The 27,083-nt window shown below is 41.9% G+C and overlaps 1 protein-coding gene across 1 annotated transcript; it reads left to right on the forward strand.

Moving 5' to 3' along the window:
- The first annotated feature begins 7,547 nt into the window (after nt 1-7,547).
- LOC126273012 (pro-resilin-like) lies at nt 7,548-21,317 on the forward strand. Its single transcript, XM_049976380.1, has 4 exons — nt 7,548-7,601; nt 14,997-15,120; nt 17,114-17,778; nt 20,623-21,317. The coding sequence occupies exons 1-4, from the start codon at nt 7,596-7,598 to the stop codon at nt 20,920-20,922; spliced, it is 1,095 nt and encodes a 364-aa protein (XP_049832337.1). The 5' UTR covers nt 7,548-7,595; the 3' UTR covers nt 20,923-21,317.
- The last annotated feature ends 5,766 nt before the right edge of the window (nt 21,318-27,083 follow it).

Raw genomic sequence — 27,083 nt, forward strand, 5'->3', positions numbered from 1 at the left:
TTCGACTTCTGCCTAAATTTATCTGTGTGACCGTACCAGTTTAAATTGAACCTAATTGTAGTCTCTATTTGTTTCATTGAATTGACAGTGCTTAGAGTCCTTAGAAATACCTTTATCGTGCAACGACATGTTCCATTTCTCTCTGATTTTCCAAGGTACCTATTCATTTCTCATCTTATCAGACCATTCAATTTTCACCGTCCTTCTCTACCACCACAAGTACTGGGATTTTGGTCTATGCAACACGGCGCCCTAGGTGTAAATTCTCGTTAGCTTCTGTTTTAGGGGGAAGTTCTCTCGTTGCGTATTTCTCACATTTTCGCTGCTTACCCCCGTCATGTGATAATTTGCTTCTGAGGTAATAGAAAGTCTTGAAATTGTCTACCACGAGTCTCCCAATTTTCTTTGCTATGTTCGCCGCGAAGGTAATTGCCTCTGCTCCTCCATAGATTTCTCTCTGTCTGGTTTACTCGCAGTTTTGAAATAATAACTGTCCAAAATTGTTCTAATAAAATACAGTGTGATTTTATGTACGCAAGCTGAATAAATGAAGTTCTAAACTTTAAACGATAAACCCGCGAATGTAACACTGCACTGTAAGAATAAGACCGTCTGACAACGAAATGAAGCTAGAACGGAACATTACTTAAATTTAACCTGAAAATAATTCTAAAGTGCATAGCTTAACTGTAATTGATCTTATTGTATCCCGACTTTAATGTTAGAATTGGTCCTAACAATTAATCATGTGTGACCGTGTGGGACCGGAAACTCGGTCCTGCTCGAAAGTGTTGAAAATAAAAGAAATGCACCGCAGCAGCAAATCGGACACAGAAAAGAAACCTAACGAGAAACCTAACCCAGTGAAATTCAAGGAAAAGATACCGGGCTAGGCACATAATGCTTTACTTTGAATGACTGTGTTCAGCCGGTGCAACATGGCGACACACAATTATAAAACAAAATTTTTCGGGTAGACAGTGGTAGAAACCCGACTTACTAAATGCCGGAAAAAGATACTAACATTCAATACTATACTGAAAACCTCTTCCTTGAGAATTACTGTCATTTTTACGATAATCACTTGTTATAAAAAACATAACTGTACCACAAAATTAAATAAGATAATGGTATCGCTGAGTGCAATCTACGTGAGCAAATAACTTTGTTTAATCAAGTTTTCTGGACAATCAAAGTAACTAATCCAAAGCAAAAACGAAAAAACACCAACAGTTTCTCAAACTCATCATAAATTACCCACAGGAAGGTAGTGAAACAATAAAAGTCCTCATCCTGAGCAGAGTTAATGGTTCATTACACGCTAAGGAGTGTAATTAATTATTAACTAAGAATGTGCGCAACTGTGATAAAGGTTTGATTCTCACATGGAAAATATCAAGCTGCTCTTATGAAACTAGCAGATAATGTTGGTTCTTCAATTCATATGTTTTCTTCGCTGAAACCCATTTTATATGATTGGTGCCTAGGCAGAGACTGTAGCTGTAGAAGTGTGGACTTTGGTTCTTCAGGAAGAATTCGATCTCTAGAATAACCTGTTCCTCATTCTAGATATGCATGCTTAGTAAATATTTCTTCACAGCAGGTCAGGAGTATGCGTGGGGAGTTTTCTGTGGGGACGGGGCTGGAGGAGGAAACATGGATGATAGGTAAGAAAATAATATGAGAGCCCAAAGAAGCTGGAAGTGCGATTGTGTCCAGTGAAGATTAATCAAGGGCCCTGTCGTGGAGCAAAAACACCGGGTTGGACGACTTCCTACGACGCTGCACCTTGACAGCATAATCTGTTACCACCACACCACGGCAGTCCCAGACAAGGCTTAACAACACTTACACCAAATATGGTTAGACATTCACCTTCTTCAACGGTGGCGGACTTCGCATGTTTCCACCGCTTGCTTGTCTATGGTGATAAAGTGATTGTATAACTCATCAGTGGATCCCTGATTTTCATCCGCTGTCAAATCGTTGAACATGCATACGTTTGAGGCGAGATATTCAAAGACGAACATGTCCACTAAGTGTAGTTTTCAACAAACTTACTACTGGCATACGTATGAATGGATAAAACATATCGCAATGCAAAGCGCCTTGACTTTTGTGCCAAAAGGCAGTTCATACTTGTAAATTAAACCTACAATGAAAATATTCCTATAATAACACGTTTAAATACGGACATGTTCTCATTTGCATGAACCATTTCGACATGTTCGGCTTTGAATATCTTTCAAAAGCAAATATATCCTTTTTTTTAACTAACTGTATCATATTAAGTATCTGTAACAACTTACGTGTTATCATAGAAAAAAACTATAAAGTGGTAACAGCAATATTAATATACAATGTTTTACCGAAGTTTCTGAATTTATTGTTGCTTCACTTACTTAAAACCTTTGGTATTACTGTAACTCAATGCGATGATGTGTCAGTGCCATTGCCTATTATTAGAACGGTACCTTCAGGTAACTCTTAAACATAACCAGGATCATCTTCTAAGAAATCACAAACAGTTTCCTTAAACTCTGTTTTGAACAACGTGGGTATATCGTCAATGACGGATGTATACCAAATTAAGTCCTCTCGATTTTGCGGCTTCTCCGAAAATAGGTCACAATAAATCGTCAACATCTTTCTTCTAGTCATCTGAGATTGGATAGCTGAGAATTACTTCAGCTAGTGGTTAGAGAAAGGGTTTCGTAATGGTACATACACGTTTTTAAAGAGACTTCCGCTGTTGTACGTATAGCTGGGACCTCTACGATGCAGTGCGTCAATATCAATTTGTTTCCCATAGCTTCGTAATAATGTGTGATAGTTCGTTTCATTTCACTCGTTTTTGTTTTTCTTTTTTTTTTGCGTCATCAGTCTTCTGACTGCTTTGAAGTGGCCCCGCACGATGTAGTCTCCTGTGCCAGCCTCTTCATCTCAGAGTCGCACTTGCAACCTACGTCCTCAATTATTTGTTGGATGTACTCCAAACGCAGAATATCCTCAGTCCTTATCTTATCAGTCCACCTAATTTACAACATTCGTCTGCAGCATCACATCTCAAATGCTTCGATTCTCTTCTATTACGATTTTCCCGCAGGCCATGTTTCACTACCGTATAATGCTGTGCTCCACACGTAAATTTTCTTCCTCAAAATAAGGTCTATCTTTGATACTAGTACACTTCCCTTGGCCAGGAATGCCCTTTTCTCCAGGACTATTCTGCTTTTGATGTCCTGCTTGCTCCGTCCATCAGTGATTATTTTGCTGCCTATGTAGCAGAATTTCTTAACTTTATCTACTTCGTGACCATCAAGCCTGATGATAAGTTTCTCGTTGTTTTCATTTCGGCTTCTTCTCATTACTTTCGTCTCTCTTCGACTTACTCTCGGTCCACATTGTGTATGCGTCAGACTGTTCATTCCATTCAGCAGATCATGTATTTCTTCTTCACTTTCACTCAGCATAACAATGTCATCAGCGAATGTTATCATTGATATCCTTTCACCATGAATTTTAATTCCACTCCTGAACCTTTCTTTTATTTCCATCATTGCCTCTTCGATGTACAGGTTGAAAAGTAGGGATGAAAGACTACATCCTCGTATTACAATTTTTTAAATCTGAAAGCATCGTTCCAGGTCGTCCACTCTAATTGTTTCGTCTTGGTTCTCGTACATATTATATATCACCCTTCTCTTCCTACAGCTTACCCCTATTTTTCTGCGAATTTCGAACACATTGTATCATTTTGAATTGTCGAACGCTTTTTCCAGGTCGACAAATCCTTTGAACGGGTCTTGATTATTCTTTAGTCTTGTTTTCATTATTAACCGCAACGTCAAGATGGCTTCTCACACAGAAACGTGGATCGTAATTAAATATACAGAAATACAGTCAAATGGCAGTGTGCCCATTTAAAAAATAAAAAATTATATTCTGCTTATCCTATATTTTGCGTCTCATAGCGTATGCCTTTCTTATCTTTTTAAAAAAATTGTGGAAATGTCAGCATTTGTGTGCCACATCCTCATTTATTCAGTATGATGTCACGAAACATGCACAATGAGGCAGCAAAACTATGAAAATATTCAGTATGAAAATCCAGTTGTATATTTATTTCTATTATCTTCTAAAACATTACACAGCAACCAGTTTCTCAAACTTTCCTTCAGCTGCTCTCATACGTTTGCCTCGCACACCTCTCAACATCATAAATAGTGACCGATGCACACTTAAGTAAAGAAATTTCGTCCATGGTCAGAAATCCTGAATAAATGTTGTAATTCATCAGAAGGTATCAGGTACTCCAATTCGTTAGATTCCGGTCGGTGAAGAATTTCCTCTTTCCTTTCTCAGCGACACTGAAAAGTGTTTCATTGCAGACCGACTTTGTAATATAATGGCGGATGGAAATGGTTTAGTACAAGTTTCTGTATTTTACGCACTGTTCCACGAACCCAAGTCGTGCACACAACTGATTAAATTTTTCACTTTTGTATAATAAGTGCTACCCAGTCAGTAAATTTCGCACTGAGCCCACCTCAGAAGAGGCGGTTGCGGTGAGAGGGTAAGTAACGGAAGATAGTTGCGCTGCGGTATCTTGGCAGTGCTGCCAAGACGCTCTTTGTACCGCCTAACTCAACTCTAATAATTCGTACCACTTACCGTAGTCAGCAAGGATTGGCAGCAGTGAGAGACGGCACGAAGTACATTGACTTAAACCGACATCTGCTGCCGAACCAAGGCTGTTGAGCTCAGCACCGAAATTTACGAATTTACAGATGTACAGCACTTTTTGCACGACCCATATGAAAAGTATCAATGTAACATTCTATCATGCAAGTTATTGTAATATATGCATTAAAGTAAGAAAAATGATATAATATGCACTACAAGTATCAAAATCTGTACTATCATACTGAAAAAAAATTCGAAATGTGCATTTACTCTCCAAATGGCGAAAAAATACAAAAACGCACGCAACGTACACTTGCATCGAAATACGAGCTCTACTGACCAGAACTGGCCTAACACAGCTGCAACTTCTCTGCTCCTGCCTCGATTATGCAGATTTTTTGAGCAGGTATGAGCAGTCGCAACGAATTTGCATTTTAAAAACGTGCAATATGATAAATACTGGTTGGAGGCTGTTTTTCAGCTCGAAAGTCAAACATCGCTCATCGAGTTCCAAGGCTACCAATTGTCTTCTCATTCCCGGTTCTTCACAGACAAACGATCTTCCAATTCGTTCCTCGTCATTCAGACTTGTTTCAACATATTGGTAGCATCTGCAGCACTTAACCATTGCGTTATATGTAGTATTGTACATTTCTAGCTTCTTACAAGCGGATAGCCCATCACTATTTGGCTGACATTTGGCAGGTGGATCATGTGCAACCTAAATAGATAGATACGATATTGCTGTACCTATATTGTTCTGAAGTGCGATGCAAAGTTCCTTCGGACATGCAACACAGCCACAGCAATACCGCATTCATCCGCCCATACCGATCAAGGGTTCTTCAATTAAAATGTTGATATTTTAAACATTTCTTGGTAGTGTGCTCAGCAACCGTGTATGCAAATATATAAAATGCAACAGTCAGCCAACCGGCTGCACACAACGTTTTTTTTTATATGAAAACACATTAATCAGGTTTTGAATGCTCTAAGCCTATCTTCATCAGAATGATAAAAGTTACATGAACTCACATGACAATTTTTAAATTTTCAGCACTGTTTTCTAAAAATTTAAGAGTTGTCAAATGAATTCATGTAACTTTTATCATTCTGGTGAAGGTAGTGTTAGAGCTATCGCAACCTGGTTAATATGTTTTTATATAAAAAAGTTGTGTGTAATGGTTGGCTGACTTATATTTTATACACTTAAAGTGTGATCCATAAATGGACTAAACATAGTGGATGTACGAGTGCAGATTGTAGACACATAGTTGGCGACTAACGGAAATTAGGGTCTGGCAGAAGGGTGTGCTCCGGCAGTGCAATGGTAAGGAGACTGCTCTTGATAAGCGGGAAATTCGGCTTCTAGACCCAGTCTGGTACAAATTCTTACAGTCGTCATTCCATTATACAGCTAATGGTTGCCCATATTCGCAACTGCGAATACATTACACGCATAAAACGAAAGATTCTCAGATATTTTGGTTTAATATCCATCTGGTTTTAATAAACATCTCTGAAGTTCAAGACCCGACATGGACTAAATATTGACAGAATCGGTAAATAGTTGAAAACGAGAAGTTTTCATCATCAATGTAATGTCCGCAAAAGCACATTTTCGTAGAGTTCGAGGAAGGAAGCTGTTACGGCTGCCTCTTACCTACTCACAAAGTAAATCCTGTTCAACGAAAGTGCCGTAGTAAAGCGGCCAAAGCATGTGGCTCGACTCTCAAATGCATTGTGATGTATTTTTATTTGTATTACTCGCGTCTCAAAATGGATAGGAATAAGATGGTTAAAACACAATCTGGTTTTAAACAGTAGTGCTACTGACAACATGACTCGTGCATATGATGTTATTTATACGCATTTGACGATGCTGGTGCTGATTCCGCATTTAACATTTGACGATGCCACTATGACTGCAGTAGATTAGGACCTCGTTTTTAGGAAACAGGTATGCCTCTTCATATTTAAAGCGCACAAATGTAAATTTCGTTACTACTACTTTTCATTATGGTCTATGTATTGTTCGTAAGCTGTAGACAGTTTACGAGTGTATTTATGTTTTTCCCATTTTTGCTGCAGATGTGATGATGGTCATTAAAGACCGAAACCGGTAATCTGTTAACAAAAGGTTTGTGACCATAGACATAAATTAAAGGAAACTTACTAACAAAAAGTTAAGCCACACCTCCTTTTGTAGAAGTGATGATTAAATCTTCATTACTACCTCTTCGCATGATGTGATGGTTTCAGCCGGCCTCTGTGGCCAAGCGGTTCTAGACGCTTCAGTCCGGAACCGCTAGATAGCTACGGTCGCAAGTTCGAATCCTGCCTCGGGCATGGATGTGTGTGATTCCCTTAGTTTGGTCAGGTTTACGTAGTTCTAACTTCTAGGGGACTGATGACCTCAGTTGTTAAGTTCCAAAGTTCTTAAGGCCATTTGAACCATTTTGTAATGGTTTAATGTAGAAAAGTGGCTACTTTGTCGGGGCGAGTGGGCCTCCTCTATTTCGTGAGCACACAGTAGCCGCAACAGCGACGCGGACGGAACGGTCGTAAAGTTGCCGGGAGCAGCGCTCCGTATGAGGCGTCGAGGTGACCTCGGGGTTGCGAAGAGCGACCCGGAGTGGTCCACGGCGCGGGCGAAGGCCAGCCGCGCTCCTGGAGGTGTGGCGGCTCCGCCGCGCTCGCCGTGAAAGCGTCTGTCGCAATGCACGCTGCCCATCATCGGCGCGCGTCCGTCCCTCACAACTGGTGCAACTGGAACGCGCGCAATCAACGCAAAAAGAGCACCACGCCACGAGTGGGGCCGCCGGCCAGTATAAATACGCCGTCCGCAGCCGGGAGGACCATCACATCCACTTCCATCCTCTCAGCGTTTACACCTCTCTGAGCTCATCATGAAGGTAAGCATCCAGCAATCTGCTGGGATTAGCAATGTCTGCGTGCCGGGTACCTGCCTACGGATCCCCGAGTATCGTTCTCTTTCCCCTACGATTAGGGAGAGCTGAATGAGATAATCGATTTTTGCCTCTGCTTTCATGGGTCTTAGTTATTCCCCACGGTCAGTTTTCTCGCAGGAATGGGACGTTACTGGAACAAGCGGCACTATTTGCCAAATCAAAAGCGAGATGTGTTTCGTATTAGAATTAGTCGCGTCAGCTATCGGGACATCCTTTATCGACATAACTGTGAAACCTTCCCGTCTAATATTGGATGTACGTTTGCTTGCTGACTGAACGCTGCGTCTCTTAAAATCTTTTAACTGCTGCTCTGTCAAGACTACCTGCTGATTATTACGACGAAACATAAAATGTGTTGTCGCCGTGGCCCTCAGTCGTTACCTGAAATTATTAAGACTGATTCTTACCTTTAATTATTTATACTGGATCGCCATCTGACTGCTACAGCAAACTGTGGAATGAATATACTTATTTCTCTTTAACATAATTATAAGCTGCTGGTGGAGTTTCATAATACTTTGTGACTGGAATTCTTTAAGTTGAAGTTAATTTAGATTTGATAAAAACTGAAGCTCAGTTTAGACTTTTCTTTTAAGATAACAATAAATTCCGTAAAGCATTTACGTGAATGATTTTGGGATAGAAAATTCTTAATGCATTTAATCTGGTAGAAGTTAACTATATTCTGAGAACGATCTTGACAAACAATTACAAGGGGTATAGTTCTTTACAAAAATTCTTAAAAAGTAGCGTTGCGCTACATACCTAATTTTCCATCAAAATTACATAACTATATTCTGAGAACGATCTTGACAAACAATTACAAGGGGCATAGTTCTTTACAAAAATTCTTAAAAACTAGCATTGCGCTACATATAGCGAGTGGCTGGCGAGCACACCGCTTCTTTCAAAGTGTTAATTCATACCTCGCTTACAGCGACCTCCTCTCATGTCTCGCTAGCTACGACTGCCTCGTCTCACATCTTACTCGCAACTGCTCGCTTCCAACGCTCAATGCTACAAAAGTGCGGTCTCGCCGCCAACAATGGTTTTTGGTGCAGACAATCCCTGCTACCATTACAGATGTATTACTGCGCGCTGTTTCCCGCTCTTTCTCAAAATGTATCTATGCGCGGTTTCCCGCTCTTTCTCAATAATACACAATGCAATTTAATTAACAAAACAATTTAAATAAGAAACAGTTCAGATAATTACATGCTAAAACAGTTTAAATACGCCTATTACATAATTACAACTGTTACTCTGTCCACAGCGGTACACCTAATTTGATACAAGCTTGCGTTTTATTTGAACTGTTTATTTGTAGAGTCACGAGTCTCCTGACTGGTTTGATGCAACCCGGAGCGGGTTAAGTCCACCGTTAAATCTTTTATTCGAATCCCCATCTGCCGCTACAGTTTTTAGTCTATTACGGTTCCCTATTTACGGTTCCTTCTTTAAGGTTCCCTCTAGTTCAATCGAAGTTATTCTGTGATGTCTCAAAACAGGCCCCATCACGCGGCCCGTTTTACTCGCCGAATGTGCCGAGAACCTCCTCATTTATTATTAGTCCATATCAGTTTAAGCTTTTTTTTCTACACCAAATCTCAATACCTTTTCCCATTATCTGTGGTTCATTTACGTAAGGCACTCTGCTCCAGATGTACTGACTCAGAAATTTCTTCTGCAGATTAAAGCCCGTTTGTGATAATAGTAGATTTGTTTCAGGCTGGAAAATTCTCTTTGCCTTTGCTAGTGCGCTTCTAATGACCTTTTGACCTACTTGCTTCCAAGGTAGCATAACTACACTACGTGGTACCCGTATTTAATGTAGAGTTCCTCGCCACTCTCACTCGAAATTCTCCTCTGTCAGTGTTTACACGTGTATTCCATATTCAAATGTGTGTGAAATCTTACACAATACTTAACCTAAAGTATCCTAAGGACAAACACACACACCAGTGCCCGAGGGACGACTCGAACTTCCGCCGGGACCAGCCGCACGGTCCATGAGTGCAGCGCTTTAGACCGCTCGGCTAATCCCACGCGGCGTGTATTCCATCTTTTTTTGGTCTGCTCTTGGCCCCCTCTATGTGCCGAGTAAACTCCACTTTTCATTAAAAATGTCTTTTGATCCTTCCGCATAGCGCACATGCCTGAAAATGAATCTGGCGTCTCGTGTATGACAAATGTAACTACTATAGGAGAGTTTCGCTGCTACATATAGAGCAGTGATAACACAGGAACATATTAAGCGTATCAAATATACGTATAAAAGAAATTCCTGATTACAAAGTCAAACGGGAAGAATATTAAATAACGTAGAAACATAATACCACGAAAACATCTTCATCTGCCAAAAGCTTGCCAGTGTATCAGTTAACCGACAGCACAAAAAACGTACAAATTATATTGATCATTCAGTTTAAGTTACAGGGAACGTTACGACTCAAAGGCTGCTGTATTATCCACGTATTATTATAGTTTCCAGTCTTTTTTCGTCCATCTTTTAAAGTGTTCCATTGAACTATTTTTTGATGTATCCAACGTGTAAGTAGCGTACCATCAAATTTTGAAACTGAAGATTTGTTGAAGATACTCGCTAGCGTAAATCCTTTTACACGGATGTAGAGTAGAATATAAGACAAAAAATGCAATTTTGTCATATGATGTCCATCCCAAGTAGCTAGAGTGCTCAGCGTGACACAATGTCACACCTAAAGGCTCGTGTTCGATTCCCGGCTGTGAAAGACTTGCACCAGGCGAACGGTCTACCCGACGGGAGGCCCTAGCCACACAGCATTTCCATTTTTATATCATGACATCGTTGGACACTGTGGCTGTTATTTGAAAACAAATGTTGATGGCGTTGAGACAGCAACCAGCCACAAATTTATTTTGAGTCCCTTTATTCAAAAGGTGCCATACCGGTTTTGAATCATTACAACTCATCGTCAGACGGCTATCGTGCTTTCATTAGAACATGTGGTGCGTTTTTTTATTTAATCACCGTCACAGTTGTTGCAAGACAAAAAACCCATGAAAGCAGAGGCAATAATCGATTATCTCATTCAGCTCTTCCTAATCGTATGGGAAAGAGAACGATACACAGGCATAGCATATGTGCTATAGAATTATCCGATGTTCTTCCCCATTTAGTTTTCGATGTCAAATCGAGGAGCGTTAATGCATCAGCTTTTTCTTTAGGTAACATAACATCGATGGAAATAATTGTTGAGCGATTTTATTTCAGTGTATGATGTCTGAAAATCGCCCAATCTGAATGCTTGCTGAAAATCTGTAACGTATGATTATCTAATGTATAGAATGAAAACACTAACAACTAGCATAACTGCTACTACATAAGTTACAATAAAGCTTATCTTGCAACTAAAGTAGATTGGCATTAATGTCTCCATTTGCTTCACACTGTTCTCCATTGTCAATGATTGGAAACGTCTGAAACAATCATTCTGTGCTCCCTCTCTTGCGCTATCTTTTCGTTTCTGTATACTTACCGATACAAAAATTCACGTTTCCATACTTCTTTTAACATCACATATTTCCCGTGTACGACTTTTTTCAAGCGCGAGGAAAGTATTCGTCAAGTACTTAGTATAAATCACTCAACCACATAGGATTTCCTTACGTTTAATGTTGCCTTCGCTCAGAAGAGCGAACCTAGGCGTAGGTCTCGATTAAAGCAACACGGTTTTCCCGCAGATTAATTCTTCACGTCATAATCATCGTGTAGCATTATCCCTCTCCCACCTTCTCTCTCCCCTTTTCAATTTGTCTTTATAACACTATACTACTGAAATACTAATCGTGAAGTGTAGTATCAGTAATTGTTCGTTTTGACTTTTCGCGTGAGTAGTATCTCGTGCTTTCCTTACGATTTCTTAGACAGCTTACCAGGAAATGATAGGCTCCCGAGTCTTCAAGTCATCGAAATTAAAAGAAATTTTACACAAAGATTTCTGGGATAACGTCCTGGTTCGTCCACGCGATTTTAATCTGCAAGAAACTTTCACAACTTACTCACTTTACCAATTTTAGAAAACTGGAGCTGTTCACTTAGCTCACCTATATACTCAGTACACGGTGTGCAGCACTCAGGGCAAACCGTCAGTCTGCCAAATTATGTACAGAAAATTCATAAAGTTCCATGCGAAAGCAAATTTTACTCCCATAACCTCACAAATTCTCTAGGCCGCGAAACCCTAAAATTCCATTAATAATAGCTGATAAAATTATAAACAACCGACCAGTTGCAATGGGTAAATAAATTCTTTACCTACGTTTCGACGTTCTGAAGAAGACAAATTACTATTTGTTGAAACATAGAAAAAGAATTTCTCTATCCACTGCAACTGGTCGGCTGTTTATAATTTTATTACGTAAAATCGTTGCTGTTGTGCAGCTATGTTTAAAATACAAAAAAAAGCTGACTTTCACAGGGTTTCACAGGACAGTTTATAAATTGACACTTGCAAACTGCACAAACAATAGAATTATGCACAAATAATACTGCCTCATTTTTCTAATCATCAGTCCCAGGTCAGATGTGCGTAATGGCCTGGGAAAAATCTGCGGTATAAAAACCATGTCGGTGCCTGAATTTTTGTAAGGTGCCGAAAACAAATGTACCTGCTAGTAAACGGCCACTATCCACACTTCCGAAACGTCATCGAATATTTCGAAATTTACATGTATAAAGTCTGTCAGGAAGCTGATGACATTTTTCAATAATCATGCCACGTCACTTTATATCTAGCCTCGAGCTTTCGACGAGTTCATCCGTCTCTAACATCATGACACTTCTGTAGGACGTTGGGAACTTTATTTAGCTGGTTGAAGTGTGTTACGGAGACGTCTTGAAGTCACGGACTTCCATATGATACCAGATATTAAGTCCATGGCTATGACTGAAGTTAACTGGAAGCAATGGCGGTTTTTGTTGACGGCTGAATCAGCTGATTTCTCTGTAGTATTCACCGTTCCTAAGCACCATTAAGGCTGTAAGCCAACGCCTCGCCGTTGTTACCATTCTGATCTCAACGCCTTCTTTGGTGACAGAATCCTAGTAGGCAGAGGCATGGGATAATACTTCCGTTTCATCAAACACGTTCGTATGTTTGTTCATGAGCTTGCGTTCGACAGCAACAGATTTGTCAGAACTGCTATGTGTTGAATGACGCAGGGGCTCTGTGTAGCGTTCTACATAGTTCGCGTTACGTGACCAGTATAACTGGTATCACATTCATAAGGAGCACAGACACAAAGGCTATCTTTTACTGTGTGAAACATATGGGTATTTCTCTTTGGTGGTCGGAAAATTCTTTGAGTGCCGCGTGATTTTTTATTTGTTGTAGAAAGGAAGACATGATATGAACTACTCACCTTCAGGTGACTGAGAATCATTGAGGTTTTATTTGCGAACTTATCATATCGGCCGCTATTGTCTTCTTACAGAAAGTGTTTTGATCTCGAATCCAGGTTTCCTTAACACAGAAAGTTTTACATCGTGTATCAGCGTTTTTAAAACTAATTTCCTACGGGACGTATGGTGACAGCTTTGTGCACTGGAAGGCAATGCATCTCTTGATGATGACATCAGTCGTCGGAAACGCGATGCTGAATACAATTTTGACGCGGTAAAATCTTCCTGAAGCAGTTATTCAAGAAAGATGATAACGCAAAAAACAAATATATCGTGTTACACCAGTGAATTTTCCACCTAGCGACGAATAGTTTCATCTTCAGAGAGCACGTGTACGCACATTGAAGTGAACCCTTTCTTTAGCGTATTGCGACGATGGAAGTATTACAGCTTTTCTTTATTGAAACTTCTTTCACAATTGAGTATAATTTACACTGGTGACTAGTTTAGAACATAACTGTTCTTTTTAAAAACCTAATCTGTACTAAAAGTGGTTATCAGAGCAAAATTCCATCGAGATGCTTGGGTAAAGTCTACACAAGACATAGCCATGCAAGAGATACAGACTGTTCGTGTTACATGAGCTATACATTCAACATACGAAACTGCACTACACAACAAACAAGATTATAGAAAGTCAATAGGTGTCGCTATATTCCTTCCATGTGTTGGATACGCACATGTTGATTTCCTGTAAATTTGTTTGCTTACAAGCATTCAGTGCAGTTTCATCTGTTGAAGATGTCACACATGTAATAATATAACCTATATGACTCTGTATCGGAGGAATTTTGCTTTCATAAGGACTTGTAATGGAGATCTGGTTTGAAAAGGAGTAGCTGCGTTCAAAACTGTCTACCAGTACAAATTACACGCAACTGTGACAGAAATTTAAATAAAAAATTATGAAATCTAAGTTGTTGGCCCTTCCTCTCCAAAATGATGGAACTACATGTTTCACCATACGCCAAGCACTCCACCTGCGCATCAGTTTACTTTTCCCCACATGGACCGTCTACCATCTTATAAAATTTCTGTTCCTCCTCAACAACATCGCGTAACTCCGCATCTCGTATACTTTCTGTAAACGAGAATCTGATAACCCCATTGTCTCGCCTCTGATCACCAATCCGTGTATGCTGCCGCACCTTTGCAAGCTTACACCTACACACATACCATACCCTATCTCAACAGCAACTTCAACCAACAAACTCTCTCAGACAATGAGACCCGCCCCGATGTTTATCCCTTCTATCTACATTAAACCTTCTCCACCTATCCCACTACTTATCAGGGCCCCTCTAAACTTTTCCCTCTACACCCACCCCATCCCTTTCTTCTTGTAACACTACTCTCCCCACACTCCATTACTCCTCCTCACCCTCTGTCCTTTCCACCTTCTGTATCCCCACTAACTGCTTCACCGCCTACTTGTCATCTCCATAATTTCCCCACCTACGTCCCCTATCTCCTTATTCTCTGCCCTCAACCTCTGTAGAACATGTTCTGTCCTCCAAGAATATTTTTTCAACCAGTGCAGGTCCTTCAGATGTTGAGTAAAACTGCAGTGCTCCAATGTTTTCTGACATCACCTCACCGTAACTGCGTTTTTAAATTGTAAATATTTTTCATCCTTTTAGCTGACCGTCATTGATCTTTTTATCTTAGAACGTAAACAGGCCTCATATTTTCATTTTTATGTCATCCTCGTTACCTCTTTACAGATACTTTTAGCTGGAGAGCGGAGTATTATATCTGTGACAGCCCAACCCCCACCATATGGGACATAGGGGATGAAACACCAGTAGAAAATTTTCTCCGTTGTGTGGTCTGTTGAGAGCAGCGGGATCCTGGTAAGCAGAAGTTGTTAAGGCGTGCTCACTTTTCGGTTGCAGACCGTGTTCATGGTGCTGGCCGCCATCGTGTCGGCGGCGGTGGCTGAGGCCCCCGTGGACCGGCAGTACCTACCGCCGTCGCCCTCCGCACGCTACGGAGCCCCGGCCATGGGAGGCGCCTTCGGTAAGTTGCTCCACGGACACTGTGACCAGCGGGTGCGGTCTAGCGCGACCTGCTTCGCAGAGCTGATTTTCATCGTTTGTCACTGCACTCGTCCACAATCTTTTGGACGATTCCCCTTTATGATCAGCCCTTGAATTTTACTGCCAACTTCCTTCTGGATCAGTTAATAACGCACCATGACGTTTCCACAATTTTATCTGTGTAATGTTCTGAGCAAGAGGTTAGGTGGAAGGATTCAGACGTTCCACTGGTTTTATTAACAGGAGGGGCTCAAAATCTGACGCTGTTCACGTTTCCCACAGCTTCTGTCAATGACTGAATAGATCACGACGGACATTCTTGTGAATTGTTGGCCAGCTATTCCTCGCTGTCAACAAGACCTCAGATTCTTACCTCGCTTCAGACATCCCATCCGAAAGATGCTCAATTCGTACAAAGGAATTACAATACGTGGTGCTGAGATTAACGGGCGCCTACTGCATTAACCCGACTGATGCCCTGTTAGAAAATCTAGCAATATGTCCATTGGACTTGGAAATCAGGAAAAGGGAAGGACTTAATTGGTTAAAGAAAGGCAATCAAATGGAAGTTCAAAGTGTACTAGGAACTGAGGCAAATACGAAAAAGTAAATAAAAATCGCGAATGGCATCTGTGGTAAAATAAGTGGGACACTTCAGGCAAAAGCAGAAGAACATATAAATTTCTCTGTAATGACAGGGATAAACTAAAATGTGATACCTTAACCTAACTGGTCACGTTTCGTATGCTTCGTGGAGTATCTACACAAACTCTAAAGACAGATGAATGATATATCGCCGTATAATGATTTCGCCTTTATCCATTATCAGGCGCTACAATCTTGGCTACAATTAGAATCTGTTAAGTGAAGTCATCGTCAAGATATATTCTCGTCCGGCGATGATAGGGTAGATCTGTCGAAACCGGTAATAGTGATAAAAAGAAATACTAGCGATCTTGACAAATTTTTTTTTCAAAAATAACATAACTTTCAGGTCACCCCCAGTGACTGACGCAAGGTCAAACATTTTTAAAATAAGTGAACAATCACGGGAAATGTGTGCCAGACAGGCAGCGGAATGTTTTCCAGCCTTAGAACATGACTACGGTAATTAATTGTCCAGTGAACATGGTCTGCAAGTATACTGTGGAAATGTACCTGACTCGTGGTCGAATATGAATAGCAGTTTAAATAAACCAAGGTAAAGGAACAAAAGGAGGATTGTGTAGTTCTAAAAGTAGTATTAGTAGTTGGGTAACTGGTTGAGGCCTTTATTGTTGTATCGCTTTATTGTGGTCCAGTTTTGCCTCTCGTATGATAGGCTGTAATTGTGAAGGATATACAAATAAATAGCAATAAAAAATAATGTGCCAACGGCATTGCCACCGGTTCCCATCTGATCACCGAAGTTAAGCGCTGCCTGGCTTGGCTACCCCTTTGATAGGTGACCGTTCGGGCCTGTCCAGCGCTGTTGGCAAGAAGGGTGCATTCAGCCCGTGTGAGGCCAGTTGAGGAGCTACTTGAATGAGAAGTAGCAGTTCCGGTCATGAAACTCACAACGAGCGGGAGAGCTGTGTGCTGACTACCTGCCTCTACTTATCTGCATCCAGTGACGCCTATCGGCTAAGGACGACACAGCGGTCGGTTGGTACCGTTGGGCCTTTCATGACCTGTTCGGACGGAGTTTGGATTACTAAATGATAATAACTAGAGTGCTTAGCACGCTGGTTTGCCATGTCAGGGCCCCGGGTTCGATTCCCGGCTGGGTTGGAGACTTTCTCTGCTCAGGGATTGGGTGTTTGTGTTGTCTCCATCATCTACATTTCATCCTCATCGACGAGCAAGTCGCCGAAGTGGCGTCACCTCAAAAGACTTGCACAAGGCGATCAGGTCTGCACCCCAAGAGGTGACATTTCATATCAGCTGGTGTAGAACATGGGTTCAGGAAGTGGCTGACGCGTACCGTTTTGCAGGCGCTGGTGGGGCTGGAGGACGTTTCGGAGGCGTCGGTGGACTGTCCACCCAGTACGGAGCACCGGCGGCTTCTGCCGGCTTCGGAAGGGTAGGCGGTGTCTCCACGCAGTACGGCGTCCCTTCGGCCGCAGGAGGCTTCGGTGGACTCGGAGGCATCTCTAGAGCTGGTGGTCTCGGAGGCATCTCCAGAGCTGGTGGTCTCGGAGGCATCTCCAGAGCTGGTGGACTCGGAGGCATCTCCCGAGCTGGCGGCGCCTTCGGGCGCACCGGCGGCATCTCCAGCCAGTACGGAGCTCCGTCAGCTTTCGGTGGGCTGGCCGGCGGCAGGGGCCTCGGGGTGGGTGCTCTGTCCGGAGCACGCGGTATCTCCACACAGTACGGCGCGCCCTCAGCTCTGGGCGGTGCCTCTGGGTTCGGCGGCGGCCTGGCTGGAGCTGGAGCTGGAGCTGGAGCTAGGGGAATCTCGACGCAGTACGGCGCTCCGGCCGCGGCAGGTGGCCTGCTGGCAGGAGGCGCTGGCGCGCTGTCCACCCAGTACGGCGCCCCTGGCGCTGCCGGCGGCTTCGGTGGCCTGGGAGCTGCCGGCCGCGGGATCTCAACGCAGTACGGTGTCCCGGGAGCTGCCGGCTACGGCCGTGGCGGAGCCCAGGAAGATGCACTCTCTGTAAGTAACTGGTAGCAAGTGCACCTTCTGCCTTATCGCATGTCAGTTGAACGTAGAAAGTCTTGTTGAGCGGCAAACACTTTGCAGTTGTGTCTACAAGTGAGAGCCCGGTCAGAATTTTGAACAGTTGCTGCAGAAGTTACTGCCCTTCCTAAGGCCACTTAACGTTAATCAAGACCAGTTCCACAGTGCTCCCATTGCAGACTGTTAACCATCGTTTTTCCCCTTGTTCTGCCAACGACTATGTTTAGTGTTGATACAGTGTCATGGAGTTTGCTCGTATCTCACTCTCTGAAAATCCTGAAAGGAAACGATATACTAGCGCCAAAGAAAAACGTGAAATTGCTTATATCTTCACTACTGTCTGGAATTATCGAGTAAGTACAGGTAACGATAAAGACACTAAATAAATATACACGTGATTGTGTGGCCTATGTAGGTAGATGCGTGGTCAATGCGGCACATTCCAAACCGAAGGGGTCCGAGTTCGATTCCCGGCCACAATGGAAATTTTCTCCTTTTAGGGACTGTATATTGTATGGCACTTATTTTCGTACCATCATAACTGAAATGGAAATCACCTGCAGAGCGTCACTTGACAAGTCGAAGACGGCTTATTGAGTTCGTAGCAGGGTATTGCTTTGCCCTAATGGACGCTCTAAAATTTTCGAAACACACTGTCGTATCTACCACTATTGAGACGGCTAGATGCTCAGGTCCAGAAAGTCAATTTAAAAAATAAAAACAGACAGATTGCACGAGACAAGTTAGACGTGTATGCCAGACTTTGATTCGAAAGGCAGGGATATGTGTCATAGCCCCGCTTCGACATGTGGTCTTTAACTGCCACGTACAATCATCGCACCAAATACTTTGCTTAGAGAAAATGAATTAATTTAGTATCTACCACAGGAAAGTTCCATAGCACTGTTACCATTCACAGTGTATTTAAACGACCTGTGAGGGTTTGGTGTACTCAACCCTCAACAGAAACGACTACAAAATGGTCTATTCGAGGGAAATATAAGAGAAAAATTCATTTGTTCATTACACCATTACAGGTTAACCACAGGAAAAAGTGAAAGTCATTAAAAATTAGAGGGTATGCGGTCGGGGAGGACAAAGGTGGCATGAACACATAAGAGTATTCATTGGGGATAGTATATACCAGACTTAAATTCCGTAAAAGAATTCTAAAATTATGTGGTTCATTTATGGAGCTTCCTTTACTGTTGCTCAAAAATCTGAGATTTTACGATTGATAAGGAAAATACCGGGAGTAATTGTGCGTCTCGTCGTAGGTTCGCTTTGTCAACGCGAGAGCGATGGAGAGGCATGCAGTCAGCTTCAGTAGAATACGCTAAAAATCAGGTGTTGTGCTTGCTGCTAAAACACGAAGAGAAAAATTACAAGGATAGTTAAAATATTATTTCGTCCTACATTTATCTCACGAGATTATGAAATACCGGATTATAAATAGACGTTTATTCCTCCCACTCCCTTCTCTGCAGGATTAGGACAGGAGATGTAAAATGAAAGTGATTTCTTAATTAAAAACTTACACGAATCGTAAGTCGTACATTTTAACTGCAAGAATGTTTTTACTCCTTTCCTTTTTCATGGCGTCGATCACTGCAGGATAGTAGCTCATTAGCTGTACTCTCACTTAATGTATTTGTCGAAATGTCTTCAGCCTGAAGTGTTAAATTTTGAGTGTTTTTTGTGTTCTCAAGTAAATAAGCGTGTCTCGCAGATCCAGAGAAACGTAAGGAGATGCAGAATCAGTGTATATTTCTCTGGAACATCACGTCTCCGACTTCTTCAGCAATCGTCCTCTTTGTCTGTGAGGCATGTAGTTCGGTTCAGTATACGTACATTGCGGTTAGTTCATCAGCATTGTGGCTGACCCCTTTGACTCACCGACATTCTCTCTATCAAGAGATTCTACACGTGCGTCTTCAGACAGTTTCTAAGAAATGCTGTTGTGGACCGTACTGGGTTATCTGACGGCATGTATGTAAGATAAAAGTAAACGGGAACTCAATATATATTTCTGATCATTTTGAAAATACCGCACTCCTCTATTCACGAGTATAGCTGAAGAACAGTACCTAGAAGATGGTGTGGTCAGTTTAAAGTACTTCATTAATACAAATTATGCTGTCCAGTAACAACTATATTACAAGGTAATAGCTTTAAATATGATAATACAAATACCAAACATTCAGTTGTTAGAAAGATAAGCCTTGACTGGACGAGGATGGGGACGGAAATGCCAGCCTAAGACTTAACCACAGAGCGCTCTAGTTTGGTCCCATAAGTAACTTCAGTCCCCTTATCACTTTTCTCTGTACGTTTGGGCTAATCTCAGGAACTGAAGTCGGAATTCTGATGTGTTTTTGCTACTATGTAGACTGGTTTACGAGGAAGGATTCTCTGTATAATTGATAATATTTCTTGCTACGTGACTCAACTGTGGTAAATTAAAACCAATTGCCACCGTGAGAACGATGCCATTGAAAGAAGAAGCACTTACAGGACTCCTGTAAGATTCATCAGTAATCAAAAACTTCGCATACAGTCGTACATGTTTCCAGAATGAGATTTTCACTCTGCAGCGGAGTGTACGCTGCTATGAAACTTCCAGGCAGATTAAAATTGTGTGCCCGACCGAGACTCGAAGTCGGGACCTTTGCCTTTTGCGGGCAAGTGCTCTACCATCTGACCCACCGAGTTCGAGTCTCGGTCGGGCACACAGTTTTAATCTCCCAGGAAGTTTCAGTCATAGATGTGTTGCACAAAACGTTCTGTGGGGTACCGCCGTCACGCCTGCTGTCTTTGCAGGAGCCGGCCAACTACCAGTTCAGCTACTCGGTGCAGGACGCCGCCACGCTGACCGACTTCGGCCACGAGGAGGCCCGCCAATATGAGAGCGCCCAGGGCCAGTACCGCGTGCTGCTGCCCGACGGCCGCAAGCAGATCGTCTCCTACGAGGCCGACGAGGGTGGATACAAGCCTACTATTGAGTACCAGGAAACCGGACTCACCGCCTACTCGGCTGGCGGAGCCGGCGGCTACGGATACGGCAGAGGCGGCGCTGGTGGCGCCGGAAGCGGCAGCGGCAGTGATGGATACCACTACTGAGGGGGCGCCACCACAGCACAGTACAAAGCGGAACAGCCCGGCCACTGACCACACGTCCTAGAGGAGTTTCAGAGCACACATTCCACAAGATACGTTTGCAATAGCCATTCCTATATGCTTTCCATGTCTAGTACCCGCTGCAACAAGCGATTTAGTTACTCTGTCTTCTAAGTCACTAGTATTTTGTACTGAACTCTGTTCTACATCAAAGTGCTTTCAATTTTCTTCTCTCCTGTAGTGAAAAACTATTACTGCTACTCACTTTTACAGCGCATCTTGTGGAATATGTACTCAGAAAGTAAAACGAGCTTATTTACTTTTTATACAGCATAAGTTATATTGTTTATACAGAAAATTTGTAATTTAACTCCAAATAAATCGATAAAAAGAATGTATATTCTGTTTCATTTCATTCCTATATCGATTGTTTGACAGTAGTCATATAATTTTTTATTTCCCAAGTCAATAGCGACTATATTAGAATCCTACATCTAGAAACTATATTCAGGAGGATTTTTCCCATCATGTGCAAACTCTAGGGGTTGTTCGATTAGAGGTTCAAATGGTTTAAATGGCTCTGAGCACTATGGGACTTAACATCTGAGGTCATCAGTCCCCCAGAACTTAGAACTACTTAAACCTAACTAACCTAAGGACATCACACACATCCATACCCAAGGCACGATTTGAACCTGCGACCGTAGCGGCCGCTCGGTTCCAGACTGACGCGCCTAGAACCGCTCGGCCACATTGGCCGGCTCTATGAGAGGATTTGCAACGAAAAAGATCTAATGAACTTATGTCTGCAAATGCATAGTTTCCATGTCTGAAGAAGAAGAAGAATCATACTATTTTACCGAGACTGCAGTGTAATATGTGCTGTACCATGCAGCCACAGTAACGGTTTCCTCCTTGAGTATAGTCATGCCCTAGCGCCCTCTCCTGCCGTAGCCATTCGTAACGTTGTGTCCGATTCGCTTCTCTTGCTGATTCGCTTTGTAATGAATGTGATACAGCGTTGTACACAATGGTTCCGTATTCGAATCAAGAGCTTTCCGACATGCTGTTTACTCATGGAAAGGCAACCAAGGTTGTGTGAGCGGACCTATCCCCGCCGACAACAAACACAGCATTCAATGTTTGCAACAGTGTTTCGCCGTTCGCCTGAGACAGAGTCGTTTCAGTAAGCAGAAATCATGAAGGACGTATCCGAAGAGTTCAGAAACCAGACTTGGAGCAAAATGTGATTAACACTGTGGAAGGCGACTGCCGTGTTAGTACCAGACAGTTGGCCCGCCGGTACAGGGTAACCCAGACGATCGTGTGGAACATTTTCCATGACAGTTATTCTTAACCTTATCACTTACAGCGTGTACAGGGCTTACTACCAATAGACTTTCAACTTCGGGAGCAGTTTTGTCTCTTGTTTCTTCACCGGGTGATCACGATTTCAAAATTTGTGTCATCCATCCTATTCACAGATTTACGCTGAGTGGTATCTTCAGCTTCCATAACAGTCGTCTGTGGGATACTATGCTATAGTATGCATAACACCCGGTGGTATGGTGACAGCGGAACAGTGGAGCCGGAATGTGTCGATCGGGAAATTGTCGACTGCATTCTGGGACCAGTCTTCCTTCCACGTCACCTAACAGGCCGGAACCATCGGCGTTGCTTGCAGGTGACTTTGCCTCCAGCGTGTGAAGAAGTGCCATTCATGACTCGAAGGGTTATGTGGATGCTACATGATGGTAGTCCAGCCCACTTCGCCGTTGACGTCCGGACGCATAGCAGTAGTGTCTTCCCTGGTCCATGGATCGGACGAGGGGCTCAAGCTGCATGACCTCCGCTTCCTCCGGATTTCAACACAGAACTGTGGGTGCATGGTACAGCGCGTATCAGACAGCAGTGTCTATAAGAATGTATAATTTTATAAATGGTCTCTATTGATGGAAACCATGGATTTTCGGAGATAAGTTCTTCAGGCCTTTTTCATTCCGTATTCTCCCACCGATCAATCCTTAAAGTTCGTACGCGGTGGAAAAATCACCCCGTAGAGCGTTAGTTAAGGTTCAGCATACTATCTTTACAGGAAACATTATGTAGACTCCTGAAATAAATTAATTTACTCTCTTTCGCCACATGAAATTTCCGATAGTAGTCTCTAGGTCAGTCAGTTGACTATCCCTCCTTGACTCTCTGAAGTCGCAGTTACAATACATGCCAGTCTGTCGGACACTCATAGTGAGAGATTTGTGCTGACAAACCATCTTTCAGATAGAACTCTTCAAATCAAGCCTTACCTTCAGCTATGTTCCAACTATCCGCTCTCTCCTCTGCATTTAGCTGTGGAATTCCGATTGCACTCTTACCATTACCGACCTTGACCTCAATTTCGCCGAGCGTTGTTTCGACTTTTCTGTGTCAGTCCTTCTTACTGTCATTCCTTTTTAGATTTTTTCATACTTATCACACAGCCATTTCTCTTTAGCTTCACTATACGTCTTATTTATTTCATTCCTAATTTACTTGTATTTCTGAATTTCCCTGAAAACTTTTGTGCTCTCGTCGATCAACTGGATATTTCTTCTGTTACCCACTGTTTCTTCACAGCTACCTTCTTTGTCCTATACTTTTCAATCCAACGTAAGTGATTTTCCTTCTTAGAGATTTCCATTCTTCTTAAGCTAAACCCCATACTGAGCTGTTCATTATAGCAGTATCTATGACCTTCAAGCGTATCTCTTCATTTCTTAGTATTTACAATCCTGCATTGTTCCTTCCTGCCTAGTCTCTTAAACTTCAGCCTGCTCTTCATCATTACTAAGTTGTGATCTCAGGCTATAATTGCTCCTGGGTACGCCTTACTTTCCAGTATCTGATTGCAGAGTCTCTGCCTAGCCATGAATAAATCGAACTGGAATCTTGCCGTATCACCCCGCGTTTTTTTAAATATATCTCCTCCTTTGTGATTACTAAACAGAGTATTCGCTACTACTAGCTGAAATTTTATGCAGAATTCAGTCTCCCCCCCCCTCTCTCATTTCTACTACCAAGACCATATTCCCATATTCTCCTACAACCCATTTCTACGAATCCTTCGACCACAATCGCATCACAGTGTTCCTTCTCTATTAGATTTTCATCTCCCATTACGTACCGATTTTCCCACTCCTCATATACTTTCTCTTTCTCTTCATCTTCTGCTTCCATCATCGGAACGTGTAGCTGAAGTATAGCTGTCGGTGTTAGTTTACTATCGGTTCTGATGTGAACAAATCTATCATTGAACTATTCACAGTAATTCACGCTCTCCCCTGCCTACTCCCTGTATACCATTTTCCGCTTACAGTACACTAGTCTGACCAGTTTTCCCTGCCTTCTTTCGATTCTATTTCACTTACCACCGCTGTATCTGGATTGAGCCTTAAAATTTCCGTCTTAAAAAAATAAAGATATTAAATACATTTATAAAAAAAGATATTACATACATTTATAAAAGAAGGCATTAAATACATTTATTGAGGCAACAATGCTGTCAAGGTACTTCAACATAGTTCCATTTTTTCACAAATTGTCAAGTCGATCGCTCATGCAGCGAAAAGTACTGTAAATTCTACATTTACTTGTACTGGAAACAAATTGACTTGCTATAACATAATTTATTTTATTTAATTGACTGTAACTGCAGATAATAGTATAACGAAAGAGATCCCTCTGGCAACATCAGTACGACCAGCCGACAGTGGCCCTGTGATCGATAGTCGGATAATAACTCAAGGGTTTACTGCCGGAATGGAGGATGCTGGTCACCCTGGCCTTAGCTGTCAGGTAAATGGATCGCAGTCGGTGTCGAGGACTGCATGTGTCAAGGCTCAAAAGTGGCCTTGGAGCTCAGTATTTACACGCATAATATCAGAGGTGAAGACACTACATCAAAAACGGGGCTTACGAGTTTCTAATATTGTCAGTAAGGCCGGAAGATTCACCAGGAAAACAAATTGGTCAGTTTCATCGTCGTTGTCCGGTGCTCTCATTGCTGAACATTCTAGAAAATTCTCGAACCATATAAATGATTCTTCAATTAGAGGTCCATTGATGTGATGCCCTGTTTTGACACCACAGTCTTCGTACCTAAACCCCGCATTTCCAAATCTAAACCTTCTTCGTAGACGCTGGATGGAGGCCTACCATACAACATAATTCCAATGGGGTGCGGACGTGGTTGTTATGGCGGTGCACACAATGAAAGCACCCTTCATGTACTGCATATGTATTGGTTAGTCAAATTTGTAATGGCTTTTGTTTTACTTCCGTACTATTGTTCTTCACATCAGTGGCAAAATTGCATTCACAATGACCATACAAGAGTCATGCATATATATAACATTGGATCTGTAAACTCTGCAAACTATTAAGGTTCTCATAACTAAAATTTTAGTATTTTTATTACTGGTCCCAAAATTTAACTTACTGTTAGCTACAGGGTTTAGTACAAGTTTTAATTTTTTTTTCGTGAGAGTTTGGCGGGCTGTTGTAGAAATTCGTCTTTTGCAGCCAAAAATTGAAAATACTGTGAGTGGAACAGTTTCATTATGTATCAGCTCAATAACATATCGACTGTCTAATTAGTTTCACCTGCAATTTCAAGTCGAAATAAACATTAGAACTGTATGTTGATTCTTGTCCACTTCTGCTTAACGTTTTTCGATTCCCAAAGATACATGCAGAGAAGTCTTTCCTACCTGATACCGTACGCATATAATGGAGGTATAAAAACGGGACTTAGCATGACGTAACAAACTAGAAGCCGATGTCCGCCACATTAGTAGCCCCGAACATTAGGTTCTGGTGGAAGTGTTATGATAAAAAAAAATCCAGCTTCCATCGTTTACAATTTTGCTGGTTATTCTAAATATAGCGTAAAGTGTAACTGAATCACATTTCGTTAGTAAGTGGACTGATTCAAGCGATATTTTCATTTACACACATCAATTTTAGTTTAGCTTGTTACTTTTACTGTAGTGATTTTATTTCTGTAATTTGACTTCAGATAACCTATCATTAAGAGTAGATGAGGGCTCTGGCTGAACATCGTGAGAAGAAAATATTGTAAATCCTCCAGACGTAGCATTATCGGGAAGAGGACATAAACGGAGCATCAGTATCGTCATTATTTATTAAAGAAAGTGTTGCATTACGAAAACAGTCTTCTCACGTCACATACTTCGTTTATGTCTTATTCGAAAGTGCCGCGCGGTAATAGCCGAGCGGTCTTAAACGCTGGAGTCATGGACTGTGCGGCTGGTCCCGGCGGAGGTTCGAGTCCTCCCTCGGGCATGGGTGTGTGTGTTTGTCCTTAGTCTAATTTAGTTTAAATAGTGTGTAACCTTAGGGACTGATGACCTTAGCAGTTAAGCCCCAAAAGATTTCACACACATTTGAACATTCGAAACGTGTTACAAGGAGGAAGCTACTTTGGAGGCCAAATGCATCGTATTACAGGATGAAATGTGCCTTTAAGCTCAGAGAAACGTCTCAAAATTCTTTCCCAACACTGCGCTATTCATAAAAGCACTGTAATATTTATTATTTAAAACAATTGTTGCCTTGATACGAGAGCAATTAAGAACTAGAAGCAACTGTAGACAGTAGTCTGCCAACGTTTAGGGGTTACTAACGAGGTGCCGATTGATTTAAAGCATTTTAGAGCGTAAATCTGTAGCGCCACCTCGCCTTATTATACGTGACGCCATTCTTTATTTTATGTGAATACACATGAAATGGTTATTGAGGCTCTCGGGAGATAAATTGGCTTGAATTAAACAGATTCTTCCGTCGTTTATAGCGAACGTATTAGCTCCTCTGCGCTCGTAATTTACTTTCAGACTCTATACAACTTTAATCACTTGGTATCACAAGTTCTTTACTCCAAATATTCCACTAGCTGTTGGACCCTGAATTGCTCAAATCCCTATTTACATACATTCTAGGTCCAGAAAATGTCATGCCACTCTTTTTTCCCCCTACAGTTCCTTCTAGTTTCCGTCAGCTGTACGTTTCTTTCATTTTACAATATTAACCTCTGTGAGCATAACATCCATGCAACAAAAAATATGACTGTATACAAAAAATGCATACATACAAGCTTACATCTTTTA

The sequence above is a fragment of the Schistocerca gregaria genome, chromosome 5 (assembly GCF_023897955.1).
Source record: "Schistocerca gregaria isolate iqSchGreg1 chromosome 5, iqSchGreg1.2, whole genome shotgun sequence".
Lineage (NCBI taxonomy): Eukaryota > Metazoa > Arthropoda > Insecta > Orthoptera > Acrididae > Schistocerca > Schistocerca gregaria.